Consider the following 21944-nt stretch of genomic DNA (forward strand, 5'->3'; position numbering starts at 1 on the left):
TTTTCTTTNTATATATATATATATATATATATATATTTAAAAATTATTGAATTTAACTTTGGCCCTAGCCTACCATGTATGGATTATATAGCTATAAAATTATAGAGATAATTAATGTGTGGGGTTATGAAAGAAGTCTAATGATTAACATAACATTAAATTACACATCTTAAACTTATTCAATTTTAAAATTAATTGATGTATTAGAAATAAATTTGAATATTATGCTATATTGAATTCTAGACTTTCAGTTTTGTATTTAGTAGATCCCTAAATTTTGAAAAATAACGAATAGGACAAGGACTTTAAAATTGAAATTTTAACGAACGTATAAGATAGTTATTAGTAGATGAAACTATTGAGCACTAAATTAAAGGTTTTAAATATTTTCAAAAGTTTTTTATCCATATATACATAAATTTCAAAATAAAATTTAGGAATTAAACTAGTAATTTTGCTTCTTTTAAAGTCAATATTAGGAAAGAAAATAACAAAGAAAATGAGTAAAAAGAGTGGAAGTGAATTAAATATTAATAACCCTTATAAAGAGTCTTTTGTTTTATGAAATATTGCGTAGGAGAAATTGGTTTTATAAATGAAATAGATATATATATATATAACAGACAAAGAAAGAAGAAAAATCTATAATAATCTTTTATTTGGTTGAATTGAACCAATTACTTGTTTTGTACTTATTCTGTTAAAATTAATTATTTACAATATCTTCTATTTGAAAAAAAAAAAACATTTAAAACATATTTATATGTTAACAATCAATGTCTACATCTATACATATCTCATAATTTACACAGTCATTAATTATCTTTTATATATTATTGAAAATGATACGTTCTGAAACAAAATATTACAAAATTTAAAATGATTGAATTTTGTAAGTTCAACTATGAGGAATGAATCATATATATATATATATATATATATTTTTGATAGCATAAATTTGATATATCTTTAAAAATGCCACAATATATTTGAGTTTGATTTAGTTTATATTAATTGTTATTAAATTTTCTCATTTTACCTTTTTTTTAAAGTCCCTCTTGGCTACTGTGAATTTCAATTTATAGATATCCTTCAAACCCAACCAATCCCTTTTGCTTCCCTTTAATTATTCAAATGTACAATTGCCAAAGCTTTTTGGCATGTGATAGTGCCAAAGTAAAAAATAGCACACTAAGGAATCCAAGGCTCATGAATCACACTTCAATTTCAATTTTTTTTTTAAAAAAAAAAAAAAAACTAAGAATGTAATTTTTTTTCAAAATAATTTATTATTTTTCCCCTTTAGTTTTTGTATAAAATTTACATTGTGGTTTGTTTTCAAATAAAATAAAATGAGTCAATTTATTTATAAATATAGCAAAATGTTACTGTCTATCAGCGATAGAAGTCTATCGCGATCTATCGTTCAATGATAGAAGCCTATCACAGTGATAGAAGTCTATCGCGGTCTATTTGACATTTTGCTATACATGAAAATACTTTTAACAGTTTTACCATTTAAAATAATTACTCTTAATCGGTAGTTTTCTTCCTAATTTAAATGTGAAATCTTTAATTAAAAAAACTATTTTTTTAAAAAAAAAAGCTTTCACATGTATAACACTATTTCCTATACCCCATTCGTTTAATTATCTAATCATTAAATAAATAAAACATATGCTCAACCTAATTTCTATCAAAGAATTTCCGTAAAAATATGCACATTTATACATATCTTTATTGGAAATTTAGGAACAAAAATAAAATTAAAAGAAAAAATAAGATTTTTTTAAAAAATAGTTTTTAATGAGGCGTTCGGGGCACGGAGTTAGTTATTATAGTCTTAGGTTATTATAATTAGATTGTAATAGTTTATGTTCAGGGTGTAGATTATTTTAGTTTGAGTTATAATGTGTTTGAGGTATAAATTATTTTAATTTGAAAATAAAATAGTAAACACTGTAGCAAAGAATAAAAAATTGATGAATGTAAAATAATAAAAACTATAACAAATAGTAAATATTGTATCAAATGGAGGTTTTGAAATAACATTGATGTAACTAATTGAATTTTGAAATAGTATTTACTATAGTAGGAGGTGGTTATTATAATTTTAGAATAATCTTTGTTCCAAACGCTCCCTTAAGCTTTGAAATCATATGATTAAATAAAAATTAAGCTCTAATTCGAAGATAAAAATTAATTTTATATTTTAACTTTTAAAATCTTAATTCTAATTCTTCAACTAATATAATCCTTGCCATAATCGTTTTTAAGTAATTTAAGGTGTGATGTAATAATACCTATATATCAAATATATACTATTAATGTTTAAATTTCAGTTGGAATGTTTGAAGTAAAACAGATAAAAATAATTTTTTTAAAAAGAGTAAAAAAAATTAGGGACAAAGAAAATGTTAAATTATAAATTTGGTAGTCGAAATAAACTTTTTTTTTTCGAGGTCAAATATTCAAATTCTCACTTTACTTTTATACTGTTTATTAAAAATAATTATAATTTTGATGATTGAACTTTTGTGATTATGCTTATTTAATTAGTTATCTCTACTTTCAATTTTGTGTTAAACAGAGTTCTATTGTTAATTTTATCCACATCGTACAATACAATATGTATCAAAGGATCATTAGACTAACAAAGTTAACTTCAGTAATTAGTTGAACACTTCATTTAAAATTCTAAAGGTTTATCTGGATTGACTAGAGAAAAATATTTTTTAATAGTATAATTTTTATTTAAATCATTTTGATTAACATTGTTTAAAATAAACTTTAGACAGGTTCAAATGTTATTTTAAGTTGTTGTCAAACACTTCAAGACTTATTTTCAAAATTAAACACCTAAAAAATTATATACGCTAACTTTTTTTATAAAAATAAATAAATAAATAAAGTAAAGTAACAGAAGAAATATGACACTTAATAACTCAAGAATCAATGTTATAATTTAGTTCAAGGAGAAAATATATCTCTAATTAAATTTTAGGTAATGTCACTTGAAAATTAAAAAACAATGATTGTATTAGTTTAAATTTTAAACAATCATAAATAAATTTAAACCATTTATTAAGACTTCATTTTAAAATCAAATTGATAGTGACAACTTTTTTATTAATTTAAGTAGGTTTACACCTTCTTGTCTAGTTTCTCTACTTATTTGGAAAATTTTGTAATAATTTTTCTTTCAATAAGATGTTGGGAGAAAAATAATCTTATTTAAGTGATTTTAAGGTAAGAAAGGGTATAAATTGATTGATTAATAAGTTTAGAATTTTAACCGATACAATTTCTAAAAGTTGGGGGTATAAATTGATCTTTCCCATAATTTAAATCTAAATATTAAGGAATCTAGTTCAATTAGCATAAAGTTAGTGCCATGAATCTTAAGGTCAAATATTCAATTCCTCACTCACCTATTGCCAAGTGTATACCATTCCAAAAATTCGGGTTTTTAAAAATTATTAGTAGGGTTTTTTCAATATTCAATTCTCCTATCGACACATTTATTTAATTAGGATTTTTTGGACCAACTCAAAAAATTTGGTTGGTTAGATTGACCACCCGAAAAACTTGAATAGGGTCTCCAACCCAATCCTTTAGAATTTAGGGTAGATTGGATTAGGTTATGGGGTTATTGTTATTTTTTTTTTATTAATTTAAAATACTTAGATTTATCTTCAAAAGATGACCAATAACTAAATCTCATAAAATTAAAATGTCAAATACCAAAAGGACAAATAAATATTTCAATATTACAATATACATGTAATTCAGGTCGAGTCGGGCCAATCTGGATATTTTTTTTTATTAAAATCGAAACCTAACCTAACTCGATTGAAATGAAAAGAATTTCAACCCAACCTAACCCAAATTGGTTGGACTGAGTTGGGTAATCCAAGTTGTTCGAATTGTTCTGAATACTCCTAATTGATTGAAATTCTTTTACTAGAAGTCGAGAGTTTGATCTCCATCACAGAGGGAGATGGTTGTGCTGAAAAGATAAATTTTTTTTTTAATAATCCTAACAAATAAAAAATGAAAAAAATGTAAACATTTAAAATAGAATTAGAGGTATTATGAAAAGTTCGAATGAACGTGTGGAACCCAACACCATGATGGCGCGTAAGACAAAGTTTCTGTTTATAAAGACTTATTTATTTATTTAAAATAATTTAAAAAAACTTATCTTCATCTTCTTCTCCATTCTCCAATCTCCACTGTAATCCATATATTCCTTTTCCTTCCCTCCGTCTTTCATTATTATTGTTCATCATTTTTCCCACACTTCCTTTTTCAATATGAAAAATTTTTAGATCTTTTTTCCCTTTCAAAAATTAAATTACAAAAACTCTCTCATCTCTTTAGTCAAAAGCACATTGGGACCCTCCACCATCACTCTTCATTTCCTAATCACGGATTCACTCCATTATTATAATCCCCACTACCCACCAAAATTCAACTGTTCGAACATTACAAATCCCTCTCAAACTTTCTTCAACAATCCCCTCTTCTCAATTATCCAACTGTACAGCAAAATCCCAGAATCAGAAACCCATTTTTTTCGTTACAAATGGAATCAGAATGATGAAATGATGCTAATCTTCGTCTTCTCTGTTTCTAATCCATTTTTCTCCTATACCCATTTGCTGAAATCTCTTCAAAATGCCCTCTAGACCCTTTGCTTCCAGTCCCGCCGCTGCCGTCGCCGGAGCTTCCCCGCCGGTTTTCTTCTCGAGAACGAAGGTTGTGTTCTTAGCCCTCACCATCTCTGCTTCCGTTGTCATTTTCTTGTCTGTTCTTTATTTTCTCTACCATCTCTGGCATTCCTTTGTCCACAGAGCTAAAACCATTCCCTTCGATTCCAGTGCCCCTCTTAAACTTCAGCGATTCTCTTACAAAGAGCTCAAAAGGGCTACAAATCATTTCGATTCTGCTAATATTATTGGAAAGGGTGGATCGGGAACTGTGTTTAGAGGGATTTTGAGAGATGGGAAATCGATTGCTATTAAACGATTGGACTCTGTTTCTCTTGAAACAGAGAGGGAATTTCAAAACGAGTTGCAGATTCTTGGTGGGTTGAGATCTCCTTTCTTGGTGACCCTTTTGGGATATTGCGTTGAGAAGAACAAACGTGTTCTTGTTTATGAGTATATGCCTAACAGAAGCCTTCAGGAATCGCTTTTCTCAGATGGGTTTGGTGGATTATGCTGGGAAAGAAGATTCGATATCGTTTTAGATGTTGCTAGAGCTTTGGAATTTCTCCATCTCGGATGTGATCCACCAGTTATTCATGGAGATATTAAGCCTAGCAATGTGCTTCTAGATATGGAGCAACGAGCAAAGATTTCAGATTTTGGATTATCTAGAATAAAAGTTGAAGAAGAATTTGGTGTTGATTTGTTCAGTCAAGAATTGGGTCAAAGCCAAGAGCTGTGGAAGGGCCAAGACTATTCTGGAACTTTAGCTACTGAAACTCCTGCCATTGGAACTCCTGTGGAAAGCAACACTGAGGTAGATTTTGCTCTTGCTTTACAAGCTTCTTCTTCTTCTAAAAACAGTAGAACATCTTATAATGTTAAGGGTTTGAATCTGAATTCTTTGAGTTATAATGCCAATATTTCAAATGAGGGAGATGGGAAACTGGGGAATGGGAAAGGGAAGGAGGTTTCAAGTTTGGATGCTAATGGAGTTGATTGGAGTAATCGTTTGGTTCCTTATGATTGTGGGATTGAACATAGTAACAAGGACTTGAATTCTGGTGCTGTTTTGAGTGTTGATGATGGAGGGAATGCTAAACAATGGGGAAAAGATTGGTGGTGGCGACAAGACGGGAGCGGCGAGTTGTGTAGCAAAGATTATGTTATGGAATGGATAGGAAGCCAGATTTATCCAACAGCTAACCCTGATTGGGATGAAGAAAGTAAGAACATACCTGAGAAAGCTAATTGCAATTATTCTGTTCCATTGGAGAATGTGAATGGTGGTTCGAAGATACCGGAATTCGGGTTCGAAAATCTTCCAACCGAGTTGGAGCATCAAGAATCGAAAACTAGGAACAACAAGAAGAAACAGAAGAAGATGCAGGAATGGTGGAAGGAAGAGAACTTCGCTGAGATTAGTAGAAAAAGTAACAAAGCAAAGGGTTTAGAAGCCTCAGCTTGTAGCAAATGGAACAAAAGCCTACAACAACTGCCACATTTCGGTTTAGGGAAACGGTTTTACTTCCTTCGACGAAAGCATTCAAGACAACAAAACCAAAACGAATCCGATCTCAACAGGGAGTTTAGCTTCAGAAGAGGTTGGAAGAAGAAAAACAACACTCAATCCATAGGCAGTGACATGTGCAGTGGAGATTTATTCAGCAGAGAACTCAGCAGCACAACAAGCATGAGAGGAACTCTTTGTTATGTAGCACCAGAATATGGAGGTTGTGGATTCCTAATGGAGAAGGCTGATATATACAGTTTGGGAGTACTAATACTCGTGATAGTGTCGGGAAGAAGACCGTTGCACGTTCTCGCATCACCGATGAAGCTTGAGAAGGCAAACCTTATAAGTTGGTGTAGGCATTTAGCGCAGTCGGGGAACGTGTTGGAGCTCGTCGATGAGAGGTTGAAAGATGAGTATAACAAGGAACAAGCAAGCTTATGCATAAACTTGGCTTTGATATGTTTGCAAAAGATGCCAGAAATGAGGCCAGAGATAGGAGAAATTGTGAAGATTTTGAAAGGAGAAATGGAAATTCCACAAATACCATTTGAGTTCTCTCCTTCACCACCTTCAAAATGGTTCAGTAGATCAAGGAGGAAACAAAAACTCAATGCAGAATAGGGGCTTTTTTTGTGCTATTTGACAAGTTTTTCTTCAGAGTTATTGAAAATTTTTTAGCTGATGATTTTTAACTGAAACATTTTCATTAACTCTGTGTTCTCACTATTGGAGATATGATGTTAAATTAGTGTTGAAAATTCTGTTTACTTTTATCCCCATCCTCCACATAGAAGAAAATTAATATCTTAGTTTAGTTCTTATGATTTGAAAAAGTTAGAATTTAGTCTATATATTTTTAAAAGTTAATAGTTAGTTCTTATGGTTTGATAAAACTTCATAAATAGTTTCTGTGTTCTGACAAAATTCTCGTACATAATCTCCAACGGAGGGACTATTTATGAAAGTTTTATCATACCATAGAACTAAGGTCGTGGTTACCCACCCGTAGATATAATAAATCAATGATAATTGAAAAAGTGAGTATTATTTGATTACATTTGTTGTTGTTTACTTATAGTAATGAAATGTGAGGTCCACTTGGGATTTTGTAATCAAAGAATGTGGTTGATTAATGAAAAAAGTTTTGAAAATTTAGGATAATACTCCAACTAAAGTTTTTAATGAAAAAAGTATTGTACTTTTGAGTTTTGATAAAGTTTCCTATCTGGATTTTCATATGATAATAATTTAGATATGTTGAAAATGAAACAAAAGAAAAACGGAAATAAAATCTTATCGTATAATGACTTAATACTATTAATTAACAGAGATGATAAAGACAATGATTGTTTTCAATATGGAACTTAAAGTTATCCAAAAACTACACCTTGAGTTTTGGACTTCTTTAATATGATGCCACAATTTCCAATTCAATTTCATTTTTTAGTAAGTTTTTATATGGCTAGTTATAAACATTTTGTTTTGCTTGTCTTGAATAGCCTATCAAATATTTGGAGTTAAAATTGCAAATTTTGATTATGAGGTTTAAAGTTTATGTCTATTTGGTTTCTATACTTTTAAAATTACAAAATTTAGTCTTTAAACTCTGATATATTTTTTTTAAAATTAAAAAATCTAATAGATACAAAATAAACAGTTAAGATTTTTATTAAACATAAAATTCAAATTTACAATCTAATCGATAAATTAAATTTTAAACATTGACTTTTTCAAGTGTCTATTGACCGTTTATGAATTTATTAAATAAGAATTTACAGACTTATTAAAGACTTTTAAAACTTCAAGAATTGAATATACACTTTTTCAAACTTGAAGGACTAAATTTATAATTGAAAGTTCATGGATCTCAAAAAGGGGTTGAAATTTAAATTTTCTATAATTGCGAGATACATATGTCTAATCAGTTGAGCTATGCTTAAATATTTGCCTTTTCTTTTGCTAATATAATGTTTGGAATTCAATGATATTCAATCTTTTTTATTAAAAAAATCATTAACTTTTTTTTTTTCCTTTTTGGTTTAGGAAAGAGGCTCCTTTTGTATATAATTTCTTGAAATTAATTTTGCAAAGTATATGGTTTTGATTATCTTAAATGGAAAAGTGTGTGTAAAGAATAAAAAGGTTGAGAAAAATGGCTCCTTTTTGTGTTTGAAATATTCTTGATCTATCACATGGAATGGAACAATGCCTTTCCTTTTCAATCCTCAAAAGAAGCAACCACTTGTGGTAAAGATGAGATATGTATATACTTCAAGCATTGCCAACCACTTTAACACCCTATAACCCTATAACATCTTTAATTCCTTTTCTTTTATCTCCTTTTCCTTTTTCTCTGAAAAAAGCCCTCCAACAAAAGAGGGAAACAAATTTCCCCAAACATGAAAAAATAAAAGTATAGATTTGTGATGTATCACCTTCCATTTGGTCCTTGTAAATTTGAACTTGCTAATCTCATGAATTATACAAAGCTAGCTTTGGAACTCATCTCTCGTAGTACAGCACGCCTTGGCGCGCTACAATTTTGGAAGTCTTTTTCTATTAATTCTAGAGTTTTCAATCGACCGTCAAATCGAATTTTGAAGTAATTTAGTTGTAGAGAAGAAATCAGAGGAGAAAGCATGGAGGTTGTTAACATTCTTCGGTTGAAATCTATGTCCTAAAGTCTTGTAGTTAATTAGTTATTTAATAATTATTCAATTTTGATTATTAAATATACAATATTAGATTATCCATCATTTATATTTACAAACTAAAAACTTCCCAACTGTAGCTATATAACTTCATAAAAAAAAAAGTTGAATTATATGTTAAGTTCATGAACTTCCATGTTTGTGTCGAAAATGTAGCACTTTGTGTTTGTTCTTGTACTTTAAGAATGTTTAATAGATCTATAAACTTTTAATTTTGTATCTAATAAATCTTTGATATATCTAAAATATTTAAAAAAACAACGAATCTATTAGATATAAAATCATAAACTTTCAATTGTTGCATAGTATGTCTTAAATTTCAAAGCAATAATGAATTAGATATAAAATTGAAATTTACAAAGACTTATTAGATATAAAATTAAAAGTTTAAAAACTTATTAAACGCTTTAAAGTTTGGACTCGACTTATAATTTAACCCCCTTTTTTACTTATTCATCCATACAATCCAAACAAAAGCTTCTCAACCTTAATCGATACAAGCTCGAAATATTCTCTTAATTCAAAAAAGGCTCCTTATAACTCTATCCATGCTTGAAAAGGTTGCACTTCTAGTGAATTTATGAGCTTTTATCATGGCCAATTCCAACAAATGAAGCTACAAAAAGGACAACTGGGAATTAACCTTTCTCGTCATCCAACCACTAAACAGTAAACAGCCTATACCTTCAAAAGAGGCAAAAAGGTAAATAGAATAAAAACGATGTCGTATCTTTTCTCCTTAGTAGCCCATGCGAGTGCTCTCCTCTTCCAGCTGTGTCAAATGGAAGGAAAGAATGCTTTTTCAGCAGCTTCCACAATAACTTATGCCTTATCAGACCAAGGATTCAGATAAAGACCAACAGTCAAAAGTTTCAAACATTCAAAAATTCATCAAAAAAACATAGTTCAATTAGTTACGATATTATATCGACAATCAAAACATCAATGATTTAAATCTCAATCCCACATAGTGTTGAACTTGAAAAGAAAAATGAAAATACATCATTACATCTAAATGACCAAAAGAATGGAGAATTTGTACGGATGACCCATTTTCAAGGGCCCAAATGAAAAATAGCCCAAGATTCAAAAACACTAGAAAGATGGTTTTTTGTTAATGTTAGTGACGCGTGAAAGTACTGATTTGTCCCCAGAATGTACATGAGGGCTTGACGCTCCCACGAATTCTCATTTCTTCCTCTCATGCCTCATTCCTTTCTCTCGCTTCTACCTCTCATTCCTTATCAGACACAACCACAATTTTTTTCTTTGATTTTTTCCCTTCGTTCGAACTCTTCCTCTCGCTTCTTAGTCTCGCTCTATTTTCTTGATTTATATTCTTAGGGAGAAGAAGGCAGAAGAAAAAAAAACCCAGAAAAAAAAAAGCACAAAAGAAATGGAGACCATTGGTCGAGTTGTGTTTGACGAAGAACGCGAGGAAGAAGTGAGAGGAAGACATCCAAAGCGAAAGAAAGAATGAGAATTCGTGGGAGCACCAGACCTTGTGTGTGTTCTGGGGTCAAATTGGTATTTTTACATACGGGTGACGTAAGCAAAAGACTATTTTTTTAGTGTATTTTACCTTGGGTCATTTTTCATTTGGACCCCTCAAAAGGGGCCATCCGTACAAATTTTCCAAAAGAATTTCCCCAACATTCAAGCAAAAATTCTGCTTTTTATACAGGTAAATTGGAAATAAGGTGCTAAAAGATTGTCAAGTCATCCTCCATTCAATGAAAGAGATTAATGTTTAATTTGTTAGGACGATGATTCATCCTAACAAGATGTTGTCCTTATTTTCATACCAATGCTCTTGTATATTTCTAACTAATGTGGAACTATGTTCACATCCCAACGAGATCTAATCGAAAACCTGTATTCTAATCCTCAAATGAATGCACCCATGAACCACCATGATTTTTTACACCAGCATAAAATTATAGCTTAAAAGAAGCTGACTGAAAGGGTAGTGAAAAGTTCAAACCCCAATGGTCCTGATGCCAAACTGGTTATGAAACTATCATTGTAGTAAACGGGCATAGAGCAAAATGATCAGATTGATGACTAGCTCATCTCCTATACAATACTAGCAGAATATAGAATATGATTCAACTGAAATCTATTCAAGTAGCACATATGCAGATAAAATTACCTACTCAAATGATGCATCCTCTGTAGATTGTTGTTTATGTGATTTCCATCTCATCATGCTCACTTTTCTATGAGAAAAGAACTTATCTTTCTTGTTATGTCTCACTTGCTGTCTTGCTTCTTCAATGCCACCAAAGTCTGGTTCCTTCAGGAGCATTTTAATCTTTGGATGTGCGATAAATCCATGCAATGTCATTTCGTCATATAATTCTCTGGCCTGTTTTAACAGACCATATGTTGCAAGGCCTTGTATCATGATTGAGTAATGTTCGGAATTAGGCAATACCTTGTAGCGCTTCATTTCTACCCATGTCTTCAATGCATAATCCGGTTGTTCTAGTTCAAATGACTTGTTAAACATTATAACAAAGGTAGCCTCTGTAGGACCTAAACCATCATGTCTCATCTGCTTAAGAAGTTCAAAGCTCATTTCAGAATCTGCACCCTGAATAAGAGAATGGTAGGTTTTGATCGTTGGACCGATATTGTCCTCAGTCATCATGGTCAGTACATCTTTTGCTTCGTCCAGCTTTCCCATCTCACACAGAGGACTTATAAGTGAGTTGTATGTAGTGGAGTCTGGCTGCAAACCTATTTCTTTTATTTTCTCAAGGATTTTGAGAGCTTCACTGAAGCAATTCTCCCGTGTCAACACGTAAGCTAAAGAATTATAGACTTCAAGGCTTGGAACCCAATCCCTTTTCTTTATCTCATCATAGAGTCTAAGCGAGTCAAAAAGGTTTCCAGTCTTCGAAAAACAGGAAATCATGTGGGTGTAAGAAGTTGAATCTGGCAAAATGCAACATTTAGACATTTCTCTCCAAATTCTTTTTGCTTCAAACACATTAACAGATACATTGCACCAGCCGTTGAGAATAATATTGAAGCTTTCTGTTTCCAAAGGGAAAAGCTTCTTGTTTACAAACATAAACTCTTCAGCTTCTTCGATGTTCCCATATTTACAGAGAGAACTGAGGAGCGCATGAAAAGCCTCTTGATCCGGAGTCAATCTAAATTTCTCCATCATGTGGAATGTCTTAATAGCCTTACTTGCCTCGTTTGCATATGCATACCTTAAACCAGGAACGACTTTGTTAGCAGCATAGAAATTCAAAAAATAACTATGGGTGTAATGTGATCTCCCTTCATTTGCTCATTTACTACATAAACCAGTAAGAAACCAATTAACAGATTGCATAAAAAAAGATCTTTTCCACATCCCACATAAATATGTTGGCCATCCTTGAATCCAAGAAAAAACTTATAAGGGCAAGGGACTTCCACATATCTCCACAATAGTATGATATTGTCCACTTTGGGCATAAACTCATGGCTTTGCTTTTGGTACCACCCAAAAGGCCTCATACCAATGAAGATAATTGTCCACACTTATATACCCACATCACTTCCTTCCCTAACCAATGTGGGTCTTTGTTTGCACTCTTAACAAAAGCACAAATTAAAAATTAAATGCTACTCCAATTTCAACCAAAAGCTTCTTGGTCATGGAAAGAACTCACACACCCACATAAAAAGACTCATTTACATACAAGCTTGTAGAAGCCATTTGCCCTCTGAGTTCACAAACTTGCTTTCTACATTACTTGGCCTATGCACTAAGCTGTCGAGTAAAATCAAAATGCAAAACGTCTTTAGCAGTCATTACAAATGGCATATCAGAATCTGAAAAGACAAATGTCAGAGTAAATGAAGATATGCGAAAATAAGCTTTACCTATCAATCATAACAAGCATCGCTTGCCTCGAATCCATCACGGATCCATGCAATTCTCTAATCAAACACCATGCAGTACTGAATTTCTTATGATTGCCCAACACCCATATCATCAAATTACAAATCTCTTCATCAACAGATCCCCATTTCTCACCCCATTTGAACGCTAGAAATGACGATTTCCAATCATCCCTCAACACCCAAATTGCCGAATACACCAAATGCCGATCTGCCTGTACATCAAACTCGTCCAATGCAGCAACAGCCTCCGCTTCCGATGGCAAACGGGCGACCCGTTTGAGCAATTCGACGAATTGAGCATTACGCGCATCATTTGGGCGATAGTTTTGGAATCTTCCTGTATCAAAGTGAAATGGGTGGCCATCTTTTTGAGAAACGGATGGAAGAGCTGAGAATTGACGAGCAGCCTGAGAATGCAGACAAATTGTTCGATGAAATGCCTGAAAGGGCGAATCGGGGATTTGGAAATAGATGAGGTGACGGAGTTGATGGAATTGCAAGGGATGGTTCCTACAGAGCCTTCTTGCAATAGAAGAAAGAGATGCCATGGGATACCATGAAAACGACTGTGAAGAAACAGGGGAAGCTTGGCTGCGCGGTAAAATTTGAGCTACACTTTGAATTACAAGAGCTTATATATTGGGGAAAGTGAAGGTGAGGCTCTAGAATTGTTTTATTGGTATAGTGGTCATATAAAAGAGGAATGCCTATGTATATACTTTAAGCTTAAATTGTAAATGACTTATTTCATAATTATTTAATCTTTTTATTTTAAAAAATTAATTAAACACTATTTATAAGTTTTTAAAAACTTGATCTATTAAAAATATGGCTTTCAAAGGTTTCATATACAGATGTGAAAATCATACTCAAGAATTTGAAAATTTTCGGAGAAAAGAAGCATACATTTGAAATCATTTATCAAATGAAATAATTTTAGAAAGTATAATTTAAACCATTAAAAAGGTTTTTTTTTAAGAATAAATTGGAGGTATTTGAACAGAGATCTCTTGGTCTTCAGTGTTGGGTTTTATGCCTTAAAACTCGTAGATAGTTAATGTAATTAATTAATCATCATCAATAAAGAGTTATCGATATTATTCCAATAAATGTTATTGATTATGTTATGTTATCAATAAAGAGTTATCGATATCATTTCAATAAATGTTATTGATTGTGTTATATTTTTATTTTGTCTTAATAACCCTAAATCCTATAAACTAGCATCCAATGCTGAGTCTTGAACAATATGTGGAGATATACAAGGATTAATGTTCAAGATACAACATAAATGCTCTATAGTATAGGGATAATGTTGGGTACCTTATCCTGGTAATACTATGGATACGATACATTTGTATTTGACACAAACACAATGATCCAACACATTCGTGTATGTGCCATGCGAGTGGGGATATCTTATGCAATGAGTTTGCATAAGGCCAAACCACGAAATAGTAACCATTAGATGTAATACTGTTGGCTAGTTAGGTTTCTATTTCAATAGGATTGAGGATATATCCATAGTAATGAGAACCCCTGTCTTGCTATTTTCCTTAGGCTTTCAAGTAGCAGTACAGACTTAGGCAACTTAGTCTTAATCCTGAGTATATTATAAACTCCTGTTCACGAGGGATTGTCCTTTAATTTGTATGGGTAAGAGTAGCTAGTTTGCCGACTCAATAAACATACCATTTTGGAGACAAGACCAAGTGGGGAGTTGGGAACATAATAATACAAGATGAAATTCACTCATTCCTGATTTTTTAGTAAGTAAATGAGTCTTCCCTTAAATGGTGTATATGGGACTTGAACAAAGGGTCAAGAGTTTATGTTCGATGGTTGAGGATACAAAGGTAACCCAAGGGTAAAACAATATTTTGACTTAGTTGTTGTTACAAACACTCGTGAAGGACTAACTTACTCTTATTGTCTATATCTGTGGACACATAAATATATCTACAATGAGAAGAGTGCAGTTGTGGGTCTTTGTAGAAGGTACCCATAGTTAACTAATATTGATTAATTTGGTTAATGAGTTTAGCCAATTAATCTCATATCGTCGGAGCTTCTGATCAGTACGTCCACTAGGTCCCCTTTTTAACTCACTGAAGGATATTAATGAGAAGTCAGAGGTTTGATTCTCCTATCCCGTATATTGTTTTTTAAAAAAAAACTACTTAGTAAAAATTGTCCGAATTTAGCTAAACAATAATTGACATGCACTCATTCCTTTAAAATTTGAAGTTCGATCCTCAACTCTACAATTATTGCACTTTAAATATATATATGACTTATTAAATGCAAATTTGAAAGTTTAGATGGTCATGAAATATTTTAGATTTACATACTATTTTGGTGTTTGTATTTTCAAAATATTCGTCTTAGTTACTATACTTTCGACTTTGATTTATTTTGGTTCTTATATTTTCAAAGTATTCATTTTGGTCATTTTACTTTCAACTTTAGTTCACTTTATTCCTTAAACTTTCAAAAAGTGATCATTTTGATTTTTAAAAAATGAAAGGAAGCTTAAAATGAAGGACTAAAATAATCAACTTTTAAAAGTAAAATGACCAAAATAAACCAAATTTGAATATATAAGAACCAAAATAAATATTTTAAATATATAGAGACTAAAATAAATCAGAATTAAAAATATAAAAATCAAAATCAATATTTTAAAAATATATAAACCAAAATAAATCAAAATCGGGAAGGAAAAAGTAATTAAACCAATATTTAATAATGATGTAGAGAGAGTCAATTTAGTCCAAAGTTTGGACACCAAAAACACCGTAACCAAACGCTCCCAAAAGGTTCACAAGGCATTGAGCAAAACTGGAAGTGGAGAACTGGAAGAACATATCATTTTGAGAGACAATCGGCGGACAAAATGAGCGGCGAGGCCAAACGCGGCGGTGCGACCGGCGGAGCAGGTGGTTTCAGATCCAGAATGGAGCATTATTTATACAGCGGCGAAAAAAAGCACGTCGCCGCTGGCATCGTCGTCATTGGCATCATCTTCGGCATCCCTTGGGTCCTCATGAATCGAGGTTTTTCTTCTTTCCTATACCAATTTTTGTTTCCGTTACTCTATCTCCGATGATTGTTTGTTGCTGCTGAAAGAGATTGATATGTGGGAAAACAGATTTTTTTTCCCTTTTTTGCCCGGGATTTGAAGAAAGGGAGACCTCTAAATATTGATGTGTGCAGTATGTCATAATCGTACTTTCAGAAGCTTCACTTAGCAATTGTGTTGCACTTATTTCCACTCACAAACAAGTCAGTCAATTCGAATACAGAACACCGACGGCACACTGGGTGCGAGTTTTAGAAAACAGGTTTGGAGAAAAAGGTTTTTGCAAACGTTTTGAATGTATGAATAGAGAAGAGAAAGATTGCAGTAGGCTAGAAAGTAATAAGCAACAACAACGGCTTTATAGCATACCACTCCGGGTATGGGGAAGTGATGGTTAGTCTTATCCCTATACAATACATTCTGAACAAAAGTACATCCGTCACCCTTGCATATGGAAATGGACAAGCGGTCACACACACTAAGAAAAGTACGTATAAAGTAAACTACCTAGCAAAAGGAAATACATAAGATGAAAGTATAGTAAAATGAGGTGGAGGCGGACATGCGGCCATGGGCAACACGCCATGGACAAGCATGACTATGACATTCTTCCCCACTCAATTGGTTGACGTCTCCGTCAACCGACTTTGCTCGAACTCAGCAAATTGTTGAGCAGTTGCCTTAAGGTTTTCTGCGCGCTCCCAACGAACTTCTTTGTCTTAGAGGCTTTTCCACCTCTCCAGGAACTCTTCCCAGTTTGATTCTGGTCTTCCAACTCTGAGGTCAGTAAGTCTCTCATTGACTTCTTCCTCTGTCATTTTCTTCGTTGTGCCAGTCAGACGGGTCACCACCCTGCATCGCTCCTTGGCATGGTCGAGATGACAGGGTTTCAGTCTACTTACGTGGATGACGGGATGAATCTCCATCCACGATGGTAACTGCACCCGATAAGAGACTTTCCCAACCCTTTCGACAAACTTCCACCGGCCCTCTAAAGCAGCTCATGAGGCGACGTTCTCTTTGTCCTCGACTTCAAAACTGTCCTAGGCACAAGTTTACTCGAACCCTGTCCCCTGGTAGGAACTCCCGGTGTCTGGGCTTCCTTCTTCTTCTCCTCCTCCTCTTTGGAAGTAGGGACTGGTGTAAACTGTCCGGCTCGGCAATACGACACTTCTCCAAGACACACAAAATGTCTTGAGGGGCCTTCTCTTCCATGGTTTCGATGGACTCGTGGGTAGGGGTCCTTCTCCAATTGGAGGGCCGAGATCATCCTTATCCCTTCGGCTGTCTGATCCTGGCATGCACAACGATGGGCATAGACCCTGTAATCACTAGACACTTGGCAAGGGGTATCGGTATTACCTGGTGTTCAAGCAAGAATTCCATCCCCAACACCACGTCAAAGTCATCCGTTTTGACGATCACGAAATCGGCAGGGCCACTCCAATCCCCCAACTTTACGACTGCTCTCTTTACTATTCTTGTAATAGGCAAGGCCGCAGAGTTCACTACTTTCATTTTACTTGCGCCTCCTTCCCAACGGAGATTCAACCGTTTGACTTTTGTTTTGGACATAAAGTTATAGGTGGCTCCTGAATCGACCATGGTACTTTTGGCCGATCTATGGTTGACTCAAGCATTGACATACATCAGTCCGCCCTTTAGAGGTTCCTTTGTTTCTCTCACATTCTTTTGGAAGGCAGCTAAAAATCTTAGGGCCCCAACTCGTGGGGTTCCATCCTCTACCTGAACAACTTTGCCTTTCCAGAGGCTTGGAAAGCGTTAAAGGCTGCTCATTTCAGACATTTGTTCACCTTGTGCTGCCCCTTGCATATATTACAGGATAGGGGCCGATAGAAATTATGCTGATTTTGCCCCTGCCACGTATTTCCAGTCGTTTGCTGAAGTGGTTTCCCATTCCCACTTGTCATCAATTCCCTGACGGGCATCCCGTCTAAGCGGCCAGCCACCACGTCAATTTCATCGTCCTTGTCAGCGACTTCTTATAACTGAGTTTCTAGGAATCGAACCTGATCAGGGACTTCTATTAGATAGAGCATTTGCTCTTCTATCTCGACCAATCGGTCAATATGGGACTTGCCCAATTGCTTTGTAGCAGACATGATCACAGCTTCTCAACTCCCCGAGCCGACTTAGCTCTGGTACCAACTGTCACAATCGCACTTTCAGAACCTTCACTTAGCGATTGTGTGATACTTGTTTCCGCTCACAAACAAGTCAGCCAATTCGAATACAGAATGCCGATGGCACACCGGGTGCCTCTCGCAACCTCCATCCCTGTTTTAGAGAAAACGGTAATGGGTTTGGAGAAAAAGGTTTTCGCAAACGTTTTGAATGTATGAATAGAGAAGAGAAAGATTGTAGTAGGCTAGAAAACAATAAGCAACAACATCAACTTTATAGCATACGACTTCAAGTATGGGGAAGTGATGATTAGTCTTATCCTATATAGTGCATTCTGAACAAAAGTATATCCATCACCCTTACATATGGAAATGGGCGAGCGGTCACACACTAAGAAAAGAACATATAAAGTAAACTACCTAGTAAAAGGAAATACATAAGATGAAAGCATAGTAAAATGAGGTGGAGGCGGACATGCGGCCATGGGCAACACGCCCTGGACAAGCATGACCGTGACACAGTGTACTAAGAAGATTTTGATTCTTGAATGGAGTTCTATTTTAAACATACTTCTAAGTTTTGCCTGAAGACTGCACAGGGAATTTAGCAATCTTTGGATTGCAACAGTGGTCGTTTGGAAGTATGTTCGATTTCCCCATGTGTAATTTAGGGTTTCAGAATCTTGGCAGCTTGAATGAGATGCAGTGCTTAGTCTTTTTGAACCTTGGTACTGTGTTGATTAGGGTTTAGGAATTGTAAGCTTTGCTGTTGGGGTACTCCTGTAATTTGGAACGAAAACGGTTGCTTATTGGGGCAATATCATTGTGGATTTTGATGATACTGAATTTTTGGACTTCAGAAATGTTCCAAGAGATATCAGAAGTGATCACTTGGGACTGTATGGGGTGGGAGTGCTCTAGAACAACCTATTTAGGTGATTATATCTTCATTTAAAAAATAAAAATGGCTGTTTCTCAACTTACTTTTAGATTGTTTTCATGGTTGACTTGGTTTAGCTAAACTGAAGTTATTTTCTCTCGGAAGATAAGATCATAGGTTCGTAAATATTGCCAATGTGAGCATAACTCTTCTGGTTTAGGCATATATCTCAACCAAGAAGTTAGAGGTTCAAATCCTCCCACCCCACACATTCTTGAACTAAAGAAGTGCTTGTAATTAGTGAGTTTAATAAGAGCCACCCAAAATACCTCTTGAAAATAGTTGTCCAAACATATAGTCTTAAAAATAGTTTTTGAAACATATAGTTTGAAAACTATTTTTGGAAGCAACTTCCAAATGACCCCTACACTTAAAAGTAGAAGTGTTAACATTTTGAAAATCTAATAGGTGGTGAAATAAGAATGCTCTCCTTGTTCCTCCTTAGGTGTTTGGGACAAGGGAATAGAATAGTGAGCTCCAAAGAGTTATGAAATCTAGGGAGTTGTGACCTTCTCAGTGTAAAGTTGATAAGGTCTAAAATGAATGTTTTTTAGTAGTGGGACCCATAAACTCCTTGAGTCGAGTTCACAATTCCTACCTCCCAACTACTACTTTTCAACTCCTTGGACCAAACACACCCTTTGGCATTCAAATCTATGTCCTATACGTCTATTTGAGACCGTATTTAAATTCAATATGACTAGTAGGAGGTTGTAAATCTAAATGACTCATCACTACTCAATTGTTTGCACTGCAGGATCAAAACATCAGTCTCATCAAGATTACATGGAAAAAGCTGATAAAGCACGAAGTCAGAGACTCTCTTCAGGTTCATCATCAGCTAAATGATTTTTTTCTTTTTTGGATTTCTTCTGATAGAGGATGTTCTTTGGGGCACTTAATTGGCATAAATTTTTTTGTAGTAGCTCCTGCTATATCTTGCATTTCCCCTTTCCCTATTCTGACACTAAAAGAAGGCAAATTATACTCACCAAGGTACACTTGTGGTTGTGAAATAAATGACGGATTTTTTTTTGTTCTCTTTTACTTCTCTTTCTACCTAGTTTTAGTGTTCAAATGTTTCTTATATTGAGAGTCAACGGTAACGAAATTCAGAGAATTATTCACATAGTGATGCATAAATAATTTTATTTTCCTGCTACTGAGTATTGATAATTAAGAATCAAGATTTGCACATGTTCCTTCTTCTGCAATATACATCTAGACATTTCTTCCATGCATTTCATAGGGTTCTTACTTTTTTTTAAAAAAAAGAGTTGTTTAATGCTCCACTTTCATCCTTGGTTTCCCTTGTGCCTTTTCCATTATTTGATCTTAAATTGATATTGATTTCGTACATCATTACTTCCTGTTTTTCATAAATATTCATATCACTGATGGTGTTTGCTTGGACTTAAATTTGTTCATCATTATTGATGATATCTACATTTCTATGATTTACAACGAATTGAAAAACCAGAATATTAATGCAATCTATTTTATTGTATTCCCAACCTATGCCGAATCGGAAAAACACCCTAACAGTGAAATCTTTGAAGATGCCCGGAGTTATGCCAGTGTCGAATGATTCCAATTTAGACCATGTGTGTTCAAATCTTGGATGTTTCAAGAGTTGTTCTTTGTTTTATTAATATTATTATTATTATTGCTACCACTATTATTGTTCATATTTTTATCAGTATTATTGCCATCTAGGATTGGGAAAAAATCTATTAAATCCTAATTAAGCCATAGTTTTAATCCTCAAACTGTTCCGAAGTGTAGTGATCCAATGCGGTATTAGAGGTTGGACAATATGTTTGGACTTCTAATTTTCTTTCTGCATATCTTAATGTTTATCTCTGTTCAAGCAAGTTCCTTACAAATCCAATTCTATTCTTTCTTAGAACCTTTTGAAACATTTTGCAAAAATGAGAAATCAACGGTGGCCTATTTCTTGCGTGTACCAACGTAAGTTTTTTGAAAAATGAAGTTTGGAATGAATTTAGTTCGTAGCGAGAGGGATAAAATTGAAATGAAATAATAGTCTTTCTTAAAAGGTTAAAAAAATATGCACGAAAACTTGTACTTTAAGGACTCAATTGAAATTTGACCCAAGATTAAAAAAAATAAATGAAAAATGTCCCTTTGATGACATCAATCATATGTGAAAGTACTCATTTGACCTTGAAGTGCACAGAAAGATTTAACTCTCGCTTCTCGATTCTTTCTCTTATTCTTCATTAGACACAATTGCAATTTTTTTCTTCGATGCTATTCCTTTGTTTAGATTCTTCCTTTCGCTTCTTCCTTTTGCTCATTGGTTTCACTTTTGCTTCCTTTTGCCTTCTTGGTTTCGCTCCGATTTAAGCTCCATCTTCCATCTTTGATATTTGGTTTGCTTCGTAATGAAGAAATTTCATGACCATCACACTCCATCTTCTTCTCAGCTTGTTTTGTAGAACAAAGAAAAAAAAGTTAAAAAATTTCTTGGCCATCACACTTCATCTTCCTCTTGCAGCTTGTTTTGCTGAATGCAGAACGAACAAAAAAGAATAAGGAGATAGCTTGCGTGCAGAGCAAAGGGAAAAAACCCTAAGTTTTTAAAGTTGGGTCATTTAGTATTTTTCATTAAGAAAAAGGTAAAAAAAAGAAAAAAAAAAAAACACTAGGTCAAATCTCATTTGGATCTCAAAAAATAGATCATTGATGTCATTTTCTCGCATTGTTGCTAGGCAATTTAGGCTTCACCAGTGATATCATTATGAACAAAATCTACAGTTACTCTGAATGTAGTATCAGGCTATTAAATTGCTATTTGAACGTGCTCTTGAATTAAAGGTTGAATTTTAGAATCTATCTAAAGTATAATCGTCTTGCAAAATGGAAGGCTTCTATCGAGGGCTTATTTATTTAGATTTAGCCTCCAACTG

General features: G+C 33.6%; 3 protein-coding genes across 7 annotated transcripts; 2 read left to right on the top strand and 1 right to left on the bottom strand.

The window, feature by feature from the left end:
* Positions 1 to 4263: 4263 nt before the first annotated feature.
* LOC120086298 (putative receptor-like protein kinase At1g80870) lies at positions 4264 to 6995 on the top strand. Its single transcript, XM_039042864.1, has one exon. The coding sequence runs from the start codon at positions 4681 to 4683 to the stop codon at positions 6847 to 6849; it is 2169 nt and encodes a 722-aa protein (XP_038898792.1). The 5' UTR covers positions 4264 to 4680; the 3' UTR covers positions 6850 to 6995.
* A 2372-nt stretch (positions 6996 to 9367) lies between these two features.
* Positions 9368 to 13521, bottom strand: LOC120084621 (pentatricopeptide repeat-containing protein At1g80880, mitochondrial). Of its 3 annotated transcripts, none has more exons than XM_039040427.1 (3): positions 12825 to 13521; positions 11096 to 12163; positions 9368 to 9711 (listed from the first exon to the last, which is right to left on the bottom strand). In XM_039040427.1, the coding sequence occupies exons 1-3, from the start codon at positions 13391 to 13393 to the stop codon at positions 9618 to 9620; spliced, it is 1731 nt and encodes a 576-aa protein (XP_038896355.1). In that variant the 5' UTR covers positions 13394 to 13521; the 3' UTR covers positions 9368 to 9617. The 3 variants fall into 3 exon arrangements, with proteins under 3 accessions (XP_038896355.1, XP_038896356.1, XP_038896357.1); XM_039040428.1 differs by having other exon boundaries at positions 11092 to 12163; XM_039040429.1 differs by having other exon boundaries at positions 9631 to 9767; positions 11092 to 12163.
* A 2086-nt stretch (positions 13522 to 15607) lies between these two features.
* Positions 15608 to 20843, top strand: LOC120085312. 3 transcript variants are annotated; one of them, XM_039041236.1, is made up of 4 exons: positions 15608 to 15901; positions 19769 to 19840; positions 19935 to 20007; positions 20557 to 20843. In XM_039041236.1, exons 1-4 carry the CDS (start codon positions 15742 to 15744, stop codon positions 20597 to 20599), a joined length of 348 nt encoding a protein of 115 aa, XP_038897164.1. In that variant the 5' UTR covers positions 15608 to 15741; the 3' UTR covers positions 20600 to 20843. The 3 variants fall into 3 exon arrangements, with proteins under 3 accessions (XP_038897164.1, XP_038897165.1, XP_038897163.1); XM_039041237.1 differs by lacking the exon at positions 19935 to 20007; XM_039041235.1 differs by lacking the exon at positions 20557 to 20843 and having other exon boundaries at positions 19935 to 20194.
* Positions 20844 to 21944: the final 1101 nt, after the last annotated feature.

The sequence above is a fragment of the Benincasa hispida genome, chromosome 9 (assembly GCF_009727055.1).
Source record: "Benincasa hispida cultivar B227 chromosome 9, ASM972705v1, whole genome shotgun sequence".
In the NCBI taxonomy this organism is placed as follows: domain Eukaryota; kingdom Viridiplantae; phylum Streptophyta; class Magnoliopsida; order Cucurbitales; family Cucurbitaceae; genus Benincasa; species Benincasa hispida.